Source organism: Balaenoptera ricei, chromosome 16 (genome assembly GCF_028023285.1).
Source record: "Balaenoptera ricei isolate mBalRic1 chromosome 16, mBalRic1.hap2, whole genome shotgun sequence".
In the NCBI taxonomy this organism is placed as follows: domain Eukaryota; kingdom Metazoa; phylum Chordata; class Mammalia; order Artiodactyla; family Balaenopteridae; genus Balaenoptera; species Balaenoptera ricei.
Genome location: NC_082654.1, coordinates 119,666,130 through 119,682,786, shown reverse-complemented (window position 1 = coordinate 119,682,786; position 16,657 = coordinate 119,666,130). Strand labels below are relative to the sequence as shown.

Sequence of the window (16,657 nt, the reverse complement as noted above, 5' to 3'; positions counted from 1 at the left end):
GTTCTCCCAAGCGTCACTCTGCCTCCCAGCCCTGGCTCCATCCACTTTGGCCTCCCTGCCCGGCCCACACCTGTGCCTCTGCTCCGGGTTCCTCTCCCTCCTCGTCAGTGGAAGACACCATAGAGGAGGTGGTTTCTCAACAGGATACAGCAGTTGTGCTATTTTACTTCACAGAGAAAAACCTCAGCAAATTTTACACCCCTTTTCGGATACAACCCCTAATTCCTCGACCTGTCAGCAGGACAGCACGAGGCGTCTGCCGTCTGTGTTCTGGAATCAAGACAGCTCGAGCTCCCATTCAGCCTCTGTCATTTACCTGAGGAGTGAACTTAGAATCCTGCACAGGTTACCTAGCCTCTCAGGTTGCCCTCCTGCAAAACGAGGTGACCCTAGAACCTACCTCATAGTACTATGGTTGTAGGGAGTAAACAAAAGGTCCATGTGAAGCTGTCGGCACCTAGTTTTACTACTAACTTTATTAAAATCATTTTAGACCAGGGGTCAGGCAAACGTTTACTGTAAAGGGCCAGATAGTAAACACGTGAGGCTCTGTGCGTCACAGTCTCTGTCGCAACTACTCAGCTCTGCCACGATAGTGTGAAAGCTGCCAGAGACCATTTGTAAACAGGTGGCTATGTGCCAATAAAACTTTATTGACAAAACATGCAGTGGGCCAGATTTGGCCTATAGGCCTTAGTTTGCGGCTCCGTTTTCTACTTCTCCACAGCCAGGCAGACAATGTAAATCAGTTCTGAAAATGGTACACAGGTGTCTCAATGGGATCTAAAACAGTAGGTGCCTCCAGTGGGCTTCAGTGGGCGTCTCTAACCTGTTTCCGGGATTCACCAAGATTCCGCGCAGCCCAGAAATCATGCCAAAGGGAGAACGCTCCCACCTCCACATCCTACCAAGAAACCCTGTCCCAATCTTCACTGGAATCTCTTTAGCCCTGAGTTCAAACGCTACTTCTTGCAAAATGCCTCCAGAGACCTTCCTAACAAGATCAGGCACCCCATCCTAGGTGGCTGTATTTTCCCTTCTCCACGCTGACCGCACCACAAAATCACCCATTTATTTAGGATTGTTTGCTTAATCGTGCCTGTGCTCCCCGCGCAGTGAGAAGCCCCACGAAGGCAGCATCTGCCTGGTTTCCTACCTGTCTCTCCAGGGCCCAGCGCGGCGGCACACAGACGCCGCTCAAGAGGGAGCGAACCGAAGGGAGACGCCTGGTGCCCCGCGTGGGCTGCTGGGATTTAAAGCGCCCGTGCAAACACTTTACCGAGCAGGTGCGCGGTATTATTACCAAATGACTCGCGTATCAGTCCACGGCCAATCTGACTGCAAGTTCCCAGAGAGCAGGATAGAAGCTTTCAAGAACCATATGCTAAATAAATAGATGAAGGACCAAAAGAAACTATTCATAAAGGCTCAGGTAAACAATAGGTCAGTATATAATGAAAATCCCAATTTTAATTCTCAATATATTCTAAATGGGGGATATGAAGATCACCTGGCAGAATCGAGAATCTGGTGTTTTCAATCCTGCCTGTCAGTCTCACTTAGATGTGACCTTGGGCAAGTTACTTAACACCTCTTTCGGTCTCAGTTGCCTAGTCTATAAAGTGTGGAAATGTCACAGTACTACCAACCTTAGAGAATTTCTTTGAGAATTAAATGAGTATTTAATTTATATGTTAATATATTTGCAATGCCTGACACAATAGCTACTCAATAGAAAAAAAATGTAACTTCATTGAAAACACTGTGGGTGAAACTTCTGCAAATGGTTTTGGAAAACAGCAAGTTGGGAAGTTTCGTCTGGGTTGTGCACCTGGAAGAACGAAGTGTGAATGTGGTTCTAAGACTACAATGTATGGCGATGGGTTTCCTCCATTTTGGATAAATCAATCAACTTACCTTTTCCTTCTTCCTTTAGAGAGTGAGTAATTTAAGAACAGAAATCTTTATCTGGGTATTAGTCACTGTGTTCACTGTTATATCCCAGTGCAGAGAACCAGCACATAGTAGGCACGCAGTAAAAATTTCTGAATGAAAGAAACCATCCATGAATATCAGACGGTAGCAGAAATGCCAATTCTGTTTATCACCAAGAACGCTTTTCTTGAGTCAATATAAATATCCCTATCAGAGGGCCCTCCTGGCTCCAGGAAAGAATTTGGAAATGAGGGTAATAAAGGTGAGATCCAGAGGGGACCCTGAATATCAAAGCCTGGTTTCTGTGTAATCACTCACCCTTTGGTAAGTATCTCATCATTAGAATAAAAACCATACATTCCATTAGTGACTTTATAAAAGTGATATCCCACAGAGGCACCAACTACTGGTGTAAGACAGGGCACTGGAACGACCCACCTGAACACACCCATGGGAAACACTTGCCTACTTTCCTCAGACTATAACCTCAAGAGAGCAGCCCTTCCCCAAAGCAGCAGACCACTGTGCTTGAGGGACTGGTTTCTGGTTCTACTTGTCACCCACTAGCTCTGAGCACATGCCCAAGATTTTTCTGAGCCTTAGTCTCTGCATCTGTTAAATAGAGGGGGCTGGACTTGTTCTCTTGAATATCCTGTGAGTCTATTAAAACATCCATGGCACATCAGCCAGGAGCCTTTTTCTGAGATAACCATGGCAAGTCTTCCTGGTCATCGCGATCAACAGTGCCAAGAGCGTCTGGCCAGTCCCGCCTACAAGCACACATGTCTGATGGCAGAGGCAGAGAGACCGGCTGCACCCATGGACAGGCTATCGTTCCAGCCAGGAGAAGGTCCCAGAACATCAGAACAACCTGCTCTGCATCGGACGGCTTCACCTCATTGTCAGAGGCCCTCATTCCACAATGCAAATTTCCAATCAGAATGTCGCCAAAGTTGGGTTGTTACAGAAGAGAAACCGCTAAACCTGGGCCCGTCACTGAGGAAAGTCTGAGGACAAGGTAATGAATGAGAACATTTTTATTCCCTGGTACAATATCTGGCTAGTTTGCTTTTTTTCCCAATGGTACTCAGAGCTGAGCTCAAACTAGATGACGGCAAGCAAAACTTGGACTAAAGGGAAAACGGTATTCTGTCAAAATGATTTCCATCTCCAATGTTCCACAGGGAGCTTGGAGCAGGCCTAGTGACAAGTAACTGGATGGTAACTTGGCCTGTTATCTCTGTAGTATGCAAGGCTTCCTTTGTGAGAATAACACACACACACAACACACAACTCCATATATACATATCTGTATATACATACACACACACACTTTAATATGTACGTATATGTACATATTTTTAAACATATTCGTCCTTTAAGAAGAACACACAGAATTATCAAGATTAAATTATTCGCACTTACTTCTTTGTCTCCAGTAATACCGTGTTCTTTTGTGCTGGTAAAACAACATGTGCTTTAATTAGCAAATATCTGTAAATAATTTATTTGCTTTCAAATATAACAGAACAATGGGGTCGATTTTCACATACATTTGCCCAGCACACATGCTGGGTCTTAAGCCAGACTCTCCCATTGTTCAATAACTACATCAAGCTGTCCAACTCTTGCTGCCCTCTGTGGTGGAGGGGTGGGATAGGGGGCTAGAAACCCAAGTTCCTTCCAGAAGCCACATCCCATTTTGCAAGACCCTAGAAGGCAAGCACATAGCACTGTCCAGTCCAAGCTACAACAAACTCTTATGATCTCCAACCCTGGAGCCTTCTGCGAGGAACATGGAAGAGTGCCAGAGCGAAGGGCATTGGAGTGATGGCTGCTGGATGCAGGCGCTCTGCTGCCCCCTTGCCCCCCAACAGTGTGAACCCCAAAACATAAGGCACAAAGTGTGAGGCCCGTGAATCACAAAACCTCATCTAGGCTCTGCAGGGTTAAACCTGGGCGCTGCGCGTGCAGTGCAAAGAAAGATGTTAAATCAAATGAGAATGACTGCTGTAAGACTGGAGGCACTATTATTTTGAATAAGATTGAAAAGGCCAGAAAAAGCAATTCAAAAACATTTCAATTATGTATTTCCCAGAACTACATCTTTGAGCAACTAATGCAAATGTTACCACCACAATAAAACTTCTTCCCACATAAAAGCATATAAAACAGGTTAAACAGCATATACTTTATATATCATATGCATATTTTTGACTATTAATAAAAAATTCAAAATCTATGTATGCTTTACTCTCCTGAGCAATACAGTAATTATGATTAAAGGACAGGCAGCACAAAAAAGAGCCAATTTATCTTACTCGTGCCCAGGAATACTATTGTGTAACTAAGCAACTAAAGACAAAATATGGTCTAATTAATTCACTCCTATGCTTATTTAAAAGACACAATTAGAACATTTTTATTTTCCAGCCTGCACAGTAGCTCAACATGCTTGAGGGTGTACAAAGCAAAGCCTATTATTCTCAAAGACAAGAGCTTAATGTTTAGTGCCACTGATCCGGCTTGGAACTCAACTCTGGGGAGGGGGCATGTGCATCTCAGCCCGGGTGAGCTGGAGTCATGAGAAAGGAAAGGTGGGGAGAGGGGAGATGGTTATGGGGCCGCCAGACTGACTAGCAACACGTGGTTTCTACCCCCAGGTTTTCTCTCTTTTCAAGGATGGAGACAGGACCCTGAACTTGATGTTCATGTGTGTAAGGACACCCGCCACTGTGCGTCGATTCATACAGCCACCAAGATCCTACAGAAAATTCATGCAGTTAAACCACATGTCCCAGTCTGTGTGATAAATGTCAAATATCCATCTTTAACGCTGTTAACGGTGCATCTGATTTTAAAAGCAGAATTAATTTACGCAAGTGTGTACTGGAGACTGATGCCATTAGCATGATTCTAAAGCACCCTTTCAATACTCATCATCATCTGCATGTTTGAAATGTTGTGTTGTCAGTATGGATGCTGACTGTCCAGGATGTGAGCCACGCTCTTTGAAGGCCAAGGCCCAGGTTCTCATCTCCAGGAAGCCAGCAAGGATCATGGTGCGGCTAGAAAAAGCCATCCTCGTGTGAGGGCACAGGAGCAGATTTTTCAAGAAATGCAGGAATCCATGACCACATTTCTGAGAGGCGAATGAATCCTTAAGCCAACAATCAATACATTTATTTTAAATTTATTTAAAAGCCAAGCCAACGGGTAATCACTAGCTGCAATATTATTCCGAGCAGAAGATGGCAAATATCCAACCACCCTGGCTATAAAAAATGACAAGCAAATCCATTTGATTCCAGCAATTATATTCTGGATATTGGTTAAAACTAGACTTTGATAAATGAGCCTGAGTCATGTATCACTAGATGCCACTATGAACAATGGTATGCTTTATTAATAATTAACAGCGAAGTATTTACATGTATGGACTCGTGCACTTCATAAAAATAACATTTCCTTAGTATGTGCCTGACACTCTAAATGTCAAGACAGGTTTTAATTGATTACAATTTTGACTTGCTATCAAACATGTGGCCTCGTCAAGACCATCAGTCTGAAAAACATGCTAGTTTGCCAGAACTGCCAACCAACACTCAGGTGAGAAGTGACTCCTCTTCCCTGAAGTCCCATCTTTCCACAGACTGCCACCCCAAAGCCCTGACTTTTTTTTTTAAACAATCTTTATTTATTTGTTTTTAATACAATTTCTTTTTGCCACCCCGTGCAGCTTGTGGGATCCTAGTTCCCCGACCAGGGACTGAACCCAGGCCCTTGGAAGTGAAAGCTCAGAGTCCAAACCGCTGGACCGCCAGGGAATTCCCCCAAAACCCTGACTTTTTATGGGCTGATGGCTGAAGACTGGAAACATGCTCAAAAAGATGGAGATGCTGGCTCTCGCCTGATCATTCAGTCCCAAATAGTCACTAATTTCTTTGGCGAGTTCTCCTAAAAAAAAAAAAACTTTTGTGCTTTTTCAGAGCCTATGGTGCAAAATGGTATGGATTTTAGAAGAGAAAGAAATGTGAGGTGGGCTGCTGGAACTGGCCCACAGGTGAATGACCCTCTGCCAGAAAGAAAGAAATTGGGCCAAGCTTAAAGAAAGCAGGCTGTGGGGAAGCAGTCATTTTAATCATGTCATTCAGTCATTCAGCAGATACTTGATGAATGCACTGACTGCTCTGGGGAGACCCAGAGGTGAGTAAGGCACAACCCTCTGCTTCTGAGACCCGCACTGCAGTGGGGAGGGGGAAGAGGGAGTGACAAGCACAGGAAAAGCACACAGATAACCATCCCAGGAAGCACCATGTGAAAACTACCTGGGAGATTAAAACCAAACACTGGACTGTAAGCCCCCTGAGGACAGGGATACTTGTCTGTTTTGTTCAATGCTGGATGTCGGGGCCTAGAACAGGCTCTGGCACAAAATAGGTGCTCTATAAATATGCCTGGAGTGAATAAGACCTCAAAGGTGAAGACAGTACTTCATAGTTTCCAGAAAGATTGTGAAAGGCTACAAATAAATAGTGACCTTAGTTAATCTCCGCTTTAACTAAAGGATGCAGATAAGAGTCTGACAGCTTTTCTGTGACCAGTGTCTATCTATGGGGGTAGACTAAGAGTTTTTTGAGGGCTGGGCCATTCTCCTGTATCTCAGTACCCCACTGTCCAGCACCTAGTAGGTCTTCAATCAGCAGCTGAGGAGTTGAACACATGCCTTTTCCAAAAACATACAGATAGTGACCCTTCCTTTGAAAACGTATTGCATTTACTGTCAGCACAATTCACCAATGTGTTACATCTTATATTGCTTATATCTTACATTTTTTAAAAACATGTGTTGATCTCATCTCTCTATCAAGATTGATAAGCTTCTTGAGAAAGAAAGCCGCATCATGAATTGTTTCACATCCATCTCTGTACCTAGCAAAGCACGGAGCACATAGCTGGCACTCAGCAAGTAGCTTTTATTAACTCACGATAGATGAAACCAGCATTGGCTGGAATGGGGAACTTAACCATACAAAATACAACTTAGTATACGTTCTACTGATTCTCAAATTTTAACACCCTAGGCTCAATGCTGAAACAGAATTTTGTACATGTAAAGGTTTTTGACGTATTAACGTTAAAGTATTTCTTCTATTACTGGATCTTGCTCCAAAGCCCAGTAAGAAAGACAAAAAGGTACACAGTCACATTTCTTATTTCGGATCAACTCCATAGACCAGGGGTCAGCAAACTTTTTCTGTAAAGGGCCAAAGAGTAAATATTTTCCACTGTGTGGGCCATATGGTCACTGTCACAACCATTCAACTCTGACACTGTAGCCTGAGAGCAGCTATAAACAATACATAAACAGTCTATGTTCCAGTAAAACTTTATTTACAAAAGCAGACAGTGGGCCAGATTTGGCCCTTTGGCCTTAGTTTGCTGATACTTGTCACAGTCTAATAAACTCTCTCCATGTAATTCATTAGTTCTCACCCTAGTTCTAAAGGGCCTGCCAGGGAGAGAGTAAAGATATTCCTTCTCTTAGCTTAAGATCATTACTAAAAATAAACAATAACTATTATAACAGCATCCATCATTTGCTGAGCTCGCATGTATAGGTACGAGGCTGGTTGCCAGGACCTTTTCATTATTATCACTAATTCTCTTGGCAAAGTAGAAGCCATTAAATCCATTTGACAGATGAAGAAACTGAGGCTTAGAAAAGTTAAAGAAATTGTGCAAGGCTAGTGAGGACACTGAAGAGATCTCAGAAACTTCTAAAAAAAAAAAATCAGCTCATGGAAACAGACCAGAGACCCAGTGAGTGGCCACCCACAGGCGGAGCAAGGCCAGTCCAGCACCTCCTGAATTTCAGAATGTGTCTGTGATACAATCAGGTGATCTTCTAAAAAATCCTGCTGATCCAGTTGACAGCATATTTCAATACTAAAATGTAAATCCTTAAGGAGCCTTTTATAATGGCAACATTGCTAAATCCACCATATGGATGAAAGCCAGCCTGATCTGGGGGGACCTGAACTGGCTATATGTTCTAGTAAACTAACCTAGATGCCGCCCTCTCATAGAGAAAAGCTTTCTTTAGGAAGGTCCATGGTAGTGGTCTCAAACTTTAACGAGAACAATAATACTAATATTAATGATAATAATAAATGAGTCAACCATTACTGGAGACTCTACTATGTGCCCACCTCAGTAGTAAGCACTTTACATGTATTAACTCCTTTAATCCTGAAAATAATCCTGGGAAGTAGGTACCATATTTCCATTTTACAGATGAGAAAACCGAGGCACAGAGTTTAAAACTCGCCCAAGATCCACACAGCTAGAGCAAGACTATTTAAAATGCAGAATCCTGGACCCCAATTCCAGAGATTCTAAATAAATTAATTCCAGTAGGGGCTCGTGAATATGCATTTTTAACAATTTTTGACTGGATAGTGAGGCTGGTGATAGTCAAACCACTGTTAGAAACCCTGGCTGCATACTAGAATCTGTAATGCCCAGATATGCTTGATATTGACTCCCTGACATCACTGACTTACTCATCCACACTCACTGTTGCAGGGGACCAGCAAGCTTTCTTGTAGAATCCAGCCCATGATCCATCAGGCTGAAACCCAACCTTGTACATCCACCTATTTTTAAGAGCGTATATTGCCTAGAGAATAAGCACTTGGCAATCTGAAAATGAATGTAATCAGAAGTTACCCAGTAACAGAACCAATTACCCGCCTACTTTGCCATCTTCCTCCTCTGAAGAGCTACTGGCTGAATATGGCAATTGTAGGTAATTACTGAAGACACTTAACTCCTTGCATATGGCCCTGCTCTTCACTTTCATAATAATTCAAGACTGTATCATGATTAGGCCCAGAAGCCTCCACACAGACATAAAAGTTATCATGTTTCTTACTTATAAATTAAGAATATCTAAAATAAAGACCCTCATAATCATAACTCTTTTCTATTTATTTAATTTACAGTTATAAAGTAATTTTGCCCATAATAATGCCTCTTGATATTTATAACAATCCCCAGTCAGCCTTACTATTGTTCCCATTTTGCAGCTGAAGAAACTGAGGTTCAGAGTGTTTACAGTTATCCAAGGTCAAACAAATAGGAAGTTGTAGAATCAAGATGTGACTCTCTGGAATGCTTTTCCTCCACACCAGCTGCCAGCACTGTTAAGTACGTGTAGGCAGCAGTGATGTAAGCAGGCCAGACATTATCCTAATTATTTAAACTAGTAATAAATTGTTAATGATTATTAATAATGGTATTAAAATGTAACTGTTATTGTTCTATGACACTGGCTAGGATTAACTGAACTTTATAGAATAAGAATGATTCTGCTACCTAAATATCTGGTGACCTTTAGCAAAGCTGACTAGTCATAGTTCTAAAATGTACAAGGAACTGCCCACATTTAGTACACACTTCTGGAATATAATATGAGGTATTCAAGCTCTAGTTTCAAGGGTAGGTTTCAGGGGGAAAATAAAGCAACCCTAAAGCTTAAGAAGGCCTAGGTTCCAGCCGGCGACCTTTGACAAACCACATAAACTCTTCAAGCCTCTGTCTCCATCTATAAAATGGGCATACAAAGTCCTGCCTTATCTAGCCTGATACAATTAATGCAAAGATCAATACGAAAATTTCCCTCCCCCACCAAAAAAAAAAAAAAAAAATGTCCTCTGCAGATCATAGCAAACCGCACAGGGACGCTATTTCTAATCTCGCACAATGATAATTTCCCTGTTTTTAGAACTGATGTCTTTATATTTCAAGAAATCATAAAAAGACAGAATGGTGCTCTTAAACCAAAAAAGCATACGGAGTCCTGGCTGTCCTTTCGAAATGGATGCTGATGTCAGCTCAATCAAGAAATTATTAATCTCCATTTGGTTACTTTAAATAAACTGTACTGGCTGATTAAATGTGCTGAACATTTTCTCCAAGTCACAGTGCGCACCACCACGACACCTCTCTCTTTCAGTTATTCATTGCAAATGGCAAGTGCATCATTCAAAACTATTTAAAATCAATAATAAAATCATTTCACTGTATAAACAAGTTAACGGAGTAAGAGAAAACAAAGCAAACGTCTTAATGAGAGGGCCCTGTTGCCCCCTCTAGGTGCCAGCAGTAAATGCTGGTTTCTGCAGGCTCCCCTCCAGAGAAGACTCCTGCTGCTATTCTGCTAATGAATGACTATCTTAGGCCAGGGGGGAAATGACATCACCAGGGTGGAAAACCGATCTGCACTGGGAAACTTTCTACCTGCTTTACATTTGTCATAATTATTTTGCACAATGTAGCCTGTATTTGCATAATTTTGAGGCGTGTCATTATCTCAACTGAAAATTGTTTTAATATGGCTGAATAATTCACAATGACATCAGCCAAAGTCCTAATGAAATATACAACTATAATCATACAGCTAATTACCATCCGTGTTAGCGTTAAAAAACAAATCATGCATAATATTAGACGATGTATATGCAGCTGAGGAATATAAATAGAGCCATCTCCCTCTCCAAACGCCCTAGAGTTTACTTTTAAATGGCAAGATTAATTTTCTCAGGTATGGCTCATATAGCAGTGACGAAACGCAAAGATCATTAAAATGGTTCGCTTACATTTCCCCATAATGAATAATATCTTTTTAAAAATCGTGTATTTAAAAATATATCTATTCACTATCATTAGTTCTAACAGATGCAACCTTCGGCTAATGTTTCTTTTATTCTTTTTTTTTTTTTTTTTTTTTTCTTTTTTTTTTTTTCTTCTTTTTTTCAGACGTTTCTTTTATTCTTAAATCAGAATTTACTGTTTAACTACACAACAGAAATTAAAACTGGACCAAGTGGGGTCAATTCAGGGTCTTTAAAAAATATTCCGCTTTCAACTGAAAAAAAAAAAAAAAAAAGAGTGTGGCCACAAAATATCCCATAAAACACTGAATAATTTCCTCCTGGGTTCAGTCAGAAGTCTATTAGGCACCAGCTCTTTTCTGGATATTTAATCCTTCCCTTTTCCAGATCACAGGCCATGTTGAAGTAATAAATTTGAAAAGCAAATAATAAGAAATCAGGAGGGGGAGGGGAAGGCAGACAGCTGCGCAGGAAAGTTGGGTCGGGGGAGGGGGCCGAGCCAAACCTTGGGCGGTGCAAAGAGCTCAACCTGTTGGTAGGCTGCAGGATTTTTCACAGCATTTCCAAACAACACCTTTGTAAAATTGCCGGCAGACGTCGGGAAAGGTGAACGTTTAAAACCCAGAGCTGGCCGGGAGGGCGGAGGGGAGGGCGTGTGGGTTGGGAGAGGTGTTCGGGAGGAGGGAGGGGCTTATTTCCGAAGAGGCAGATCCGAGGGCGAACGTTTTGACGAACTCCGGTAATTAACCGGCATAGACCACTGACGGGTAACTCGATCCCGGCGAGGAGGAGTGAACCGAAGGTGCCAAAAGTACAATCAACTCCACCAGACCAAGGAATTCTGGAAGGACTGGCAGGGAGCTTCGAGCTCCGGGATGAGTTAAACGGGGAACCGTTCACTTAACAAAAAGATCCTTACACCTACCTCGACAGCTCGAAAGCCTGGCACAGAGCTAGCTGCCCTCAGAAGTCTGAGTTTGACTGCCCTGCTCTCGCTTGGGCAACACAAAGCCTGGCCAGGCGGCCGCGCGCCCTCCCGCCCCGCCGCGCCGCGGGCACAGCCTCCCCAGAACAGTTCCCCCGGTAGGTACCAGGGCGCTGAGGTCGGTCAGCTGACGAGGGGAGCCCGCAGAACTGCGGTCACACATGAAATGACAGAGCCGAATAGGGGCGGCCGCCCCGGCGACCGGTGACAGCGGGCTCACCTCGGGCGTCCTGCCGGGAGCGCGGCGAGCGCCCCCGCGGCCGCCCAGAAACGTGCCGGGGAGGCTCTGTCCCTCTCCACCCTCCCCAGGAGCGCCGTCTGGGCACGGAGGACTCCGGACCCGCAGGGCCAGGGGGCGAGCACACACCCCTCTGCCCTTCCCTCCCCCGTCCGCGTCCCACACATCCCCAAAGATCGCGCTGGAAGGCGTCCACTTTGCGTGGAGTAATTGAAAACTAGAACATCAAATGGCTTGTCCGGGGGGAGGGGGTGGGGACGAGAGATAGTTGTTAATGCTTAACGTGTTTGTGCCGGTTACACGACCGCTTTGAAATCCGCCCGGGCAGATCTGCAAGTTATTTGAATGTATTATTCCAGTACCTGTCATTTATCACTTTATTCAACACGTCTTTGCCAACTCAATAGCTTTTGATCTCACTCTGCCTCCATTTCGTAATTTCCGCCCTCTTAAACATATCAAATACTTACTTTAAAAAAAAAGAAAAGAAAAACGGGAACAATATCGAAACCCACCGAAAGAAATCCACCCATCCCCTACCGAGCCAGGCGCGAAGGTAAATTTTCAAAAGGCAAAAAATATAAAAAGCATGTGATGTTCAAGCGGCAATAGCAGGATCACACACACACACACACACACACACTCACACACACACACATATCCTTGAACAAAACCCTTCTCGAACAAGTTATTTGATCTTGACTAAAATCAGCAGTTGGATCTTCTTTGTAAAGCTGACAGCCAAACTCTGACAATGGCAAAATACTCGAGCCCCAGCTAGTGGCGCTACCCCTTTAAAAAAGAAGTCGATCCTGCTCGCCTGCAGAAGTGAATACAGTATTTTCAAGCTTGCCCTGTAATAAGCATTACTACGGGAAAAAATAATAAAGAAAGAAGAGAGGGAGATATAAGTTTACCACCTCGCCATGGTCGCTATTTCTGCCCTGGGGAGTGTCTTCTGGGAGGAAATAAAGTTTAGAGCTGGATAAAAGTTGCCGGCTGGTCCTCTCTTCCCACAACAGCTGGAGCTCCGCTATGCAAATCGGATCCTTTGGCGTACATCTTACAAAGAAAAAGTCGCCAAGGGACAAAATTCTTGGTTTGCCTTCAAGGTGGAATTGAAAAGCCTTGTAGAAAATGTAAGGTCCGTGCAAGCCACACGGTGAGCCGACCCACTGCAGGGGAAAAAAAGCACCAAATAAATAATGTAACCATCAGAGCACAAACGTCTATTCCCAGACACATTTACACACAGACATCCACACTCTTAATACAGAAGAGCCAACAGATATAAAGCTGGGTGGAAAAAATAATAGAGCCCACACAAATTTTCTGCCTCCCTTAAAAAAAAAAAAAAAAAAAAAAAAAAACTCCGGGCCCCCCACCTCTCCCTACCTCTCCATCTGAGGCGGTAAAATTACATTATGTATGTATGATCACTGCAGGGATTTTTTTAAACAATAAAAATGATTTGGGGGGATGCAGAGGGTAAAAGTTTGGTGAAAAGTTTGTGGGGGGTGTGGGTGGGTGCAGAGGTGTGGGTGAGCCGGGGGGCTGGGGGGTGCCGGGGGGTGCCGGGATCGGAGGAGCGGAGGAGAGCGAAATACCTGGAGTGAGTTGGGCTCCATCTCGACGTTCTGAATTGATTGAACTCAACATTCTCTCCAAACTTGTTGGCTTGAATGGATTGCATCAGGTCCTGGCAGGGAAAAACATTCTCTGCCTTCAGCTGGCGTAATGTCTCAATATAAAACTAAGCTCTCGCCTCCCCTTCGTCACCAAAATGATTGAAAATGTGTCCTAATATTTCTCTGACGACTCAATTTTCAGCTCCTGTCAAAAATGTGTGGGTTTCCTTCCAAACGTGGGTTGATCAAATTCATAATCGGCAGAAAGGCTCCGTCCGATCTCGGCGGGAAGAGGATGGATCAAGGCAAAAAATATATAGGAAGGTCTGTAAAAATAAATTCTACCCTAAAGGTGTGTGAAGATGAGATCTACCTTTTCCCAATCTCCCTTGTCTAGTGGTTTCATTTGATGAGATTTTTGGAGGAGACGAGAGCTAGCGAGCTCCGCTGTGCATCTGACAGGACCTGCTTGTATATGTCTAATATAAAGAACATTTCCTGCAGAGATTCCGGGGCGCTGCTCCTCTTTCTAATGCTCCTTAGCAGATTTGCTGTTATTAGACATGTAGATTTGTTTGATAGTTAAATTACGCTTCCTCACTGCCATGTTTTCGAGAACTAATCTGTTAAATTATCTTTTGATGCCTATTTACATGGAAGGGAAAAGTGGGTTATCGATTATATAAACATATAAATATTAATGCATTTGTTCGCTTCGCAAAAAAAATACTCAGCAAAAAAAAAAAAAAAAAAGAACAGAAAGACAAGTGAGCAGCGCACACACATCTCAAGATTTTGCAAACAATATTGAACGGACAGCGCCTGCATTTAGGGACTGGAACAATAAACGATGCACGATAAATCAATAAATGCGAGCAGCGAGTCTGCTCGGAATATGAATTCAGGCTCCCGGTTCTGCGTGTGCATTCTTTAATTTTGAAGTATATACACTAGTACGTGTTTACAATGCTGATGGACGCCAAGGGCGCTCTCAAATGATAATGTGTTTATATAACCCAGCGCTACAGGAATAATATACCGACTACTACCCCACCCCCAACCCCTCCCCCCGCCAAAAAGGGAGAGGAGCTTCCTCAATAATAGTTTGAAACTGAAAAAAATCCATTTGCAAACTAGTTAAATACAACCAGAAATTAAGCTGTTGAAAACCGGGGGTATGAACCGTAAGACAATAAAGGCTTTAAATGTGTATATTTATTGTTCTGGAGCCCTGGAGCATTGCGAGGTTTGCATGCATGGCTATTATGCAAACACAGAGAAACTTAAGAGCGACAGAACAAGGAACAGGCAGAGACTGCAAAGCCCTCGCTCGCTCCGACCCAGCTGCCGGTCCTCCGCCAGGCTAGATTGCATTTTCGCAGTGTGGATGTAAAATGGTGTACTCGCTTCCCCCACGCTCCCCCATCCCCTTCCCCGCCCTCCTCCCACTCCTTTCAGTGTTACACCCACCACCACCCCCCCTCCGATTTTATTATATTGGCACCAATCTTTCCAAAGTGGGTCTGGCATGCTAAAAAAGTAAACATGTACTATATGGGGAATAAGGTCTGTATAGTATGACAGTTGAAACTTGATCTGTGATAAAATTACAGGATGTTGAAATTACTAGTAAGCTATTTTTAACGCTTTCGCAACGTTTCACCTCTAGTCACAGCATCTAGTTGAAACAGGATTACTTTAATGAAAATTATATTCACATGGCTGAAGTTAATACACCCGGCAGAGCACAAATGCCTCATATTCAGTGACTTGAGGTGGAAAGACCCTCTGTGTGTATTTTTATGCCTTTTCAAAACGTCTGCGTCCACTGCAGTAAGAATTAGGACACTTAACATTATCTAAACCACATTTTTGATTCAGAACATGGGGAAGTAATAAAAGGCAAGACCTAGCTCGTTTCTATACACACAGAGATAAACGAAAGAAAATGGCAGATCCTCCAATTACAATAAGTAATAAAAGCCCATGCCAAAGAGCCGGTATTCTGAAAGATGTCGAAAACTATTTTAATAATTTAAAGTAATATCACAACTCTGCACCATGGAGGACAATGTAACAATTCACAGTCTCCCATCTTTTGCATTAGCCAATTATGACTTGCACATCACTCTTTAATTATCTTCCTTGAAATTTCATCTGATCTTTCTATTTTATAAGCATGGGTTACAAAGAGAAATTACAGCTCTCTGGTGCTTTCTGTCTCTTTTTAAGTTTATGATGCATACTGCAGACGTTTGATTAGAATAACCCATTTTGTTCATTTTTTTACATATGAATGGACTTGACTGAAGGGCATTTTACATAATTTTTTTAAAAATACATGAGAGACGCCTAAGGCTGCAGTTAGTCTCTGTCCTGTTCGTGTAAATATATACATTCAGTTCAAGAAATACTATATTAAAAAACTTGAGTTGCAGTATTTTGACAAGATCATATTTGAGATCGACTGTGAGTCAGTTTCCTGTATGACCAATGCAGCAGCATTTATGCAGGAAACCTCAACAGAATGCCTGAGGGTATCCCTCGATTGTATATTAAATCTCTTTTTAAAAATACACAGCTCTTTATAGCATGTAAGCAACTTCTGCTGGTTTTGTTGCTATAAGTCTTCAAGGGTCTGTAAGGAACTTCACCTAATTAGAAACCCTGTTTCTATGTCTGTTCAAGGTTAGGTGCTGAAATAGGCTGCATGCTGCCTGATCTCTCTGTCTTCTGGAAAACTCCGGATAAGGTTTTTGAGATGTTAACAATTGCAGGGATCTAGGTCTGAATATTTTTGAATATCTGCAGTCTTACAGTCAGATGTCAAAACTGAATCACAGGGGCATCTTCCCGCTCTTTTTATAGGAGCAGCGCTAGCACCCCCGTGAACCTAATAAAATCCAGTAAATCAAACCTCAGGTCCAATCCTGTGAATGACTTTTAAAATTATAGGTCACAATGGTGTGTGTTTACAAACAAAACAAAAACAAAAAACAACCCCCCAAAACCCCCCTCTACTTTACTTCTTTAATATGATGCTTGATAGGCACCTGTAAATTATCTCTGTAGCAAATATCCATACAAAGAAAGTTTCAATTAAGATAAGGAGATTGTATTGAAACAGTTCTTTGAAGTAATGTAGTTAATAGCCTGTTTGATTTCTGCTTGTAAGAGAGTAATAACGTGGATT

At 42.7% G+C, this 16,657-nt stretch overlaps 1 protein-coding gene across 1 annotated transcript in view; it reads right to left on the bottom strand.

The window, feature by feature from the left end:
• Nucleotides 1-13,465, bottom strand: part of ARID5B (AT-rich interaction domain 5B) — a 188,628-nt gene extending 175,163 nt beyond the window's left edge. The window contains exons 1-2 of the mRNA XM_059899412.1: nt 13,444-13,465; nt 12,757-13,011 (exon numbers count right to left, since the gene is read on the bottom strand). Coding sequence (XP_059755395.1) covers nt 12,757-13,011; nt 13,444-13,464 — 276 coding nt within the window. The 5' untranslated portion in view covers nt 13,465. The remainder of the gene's footprint in view (nt 1-12,756; nt 13,012-13,443) is intronic.
• Nucleotides 13,466-16,657: the final 3,192 nt, after the last annotated feature.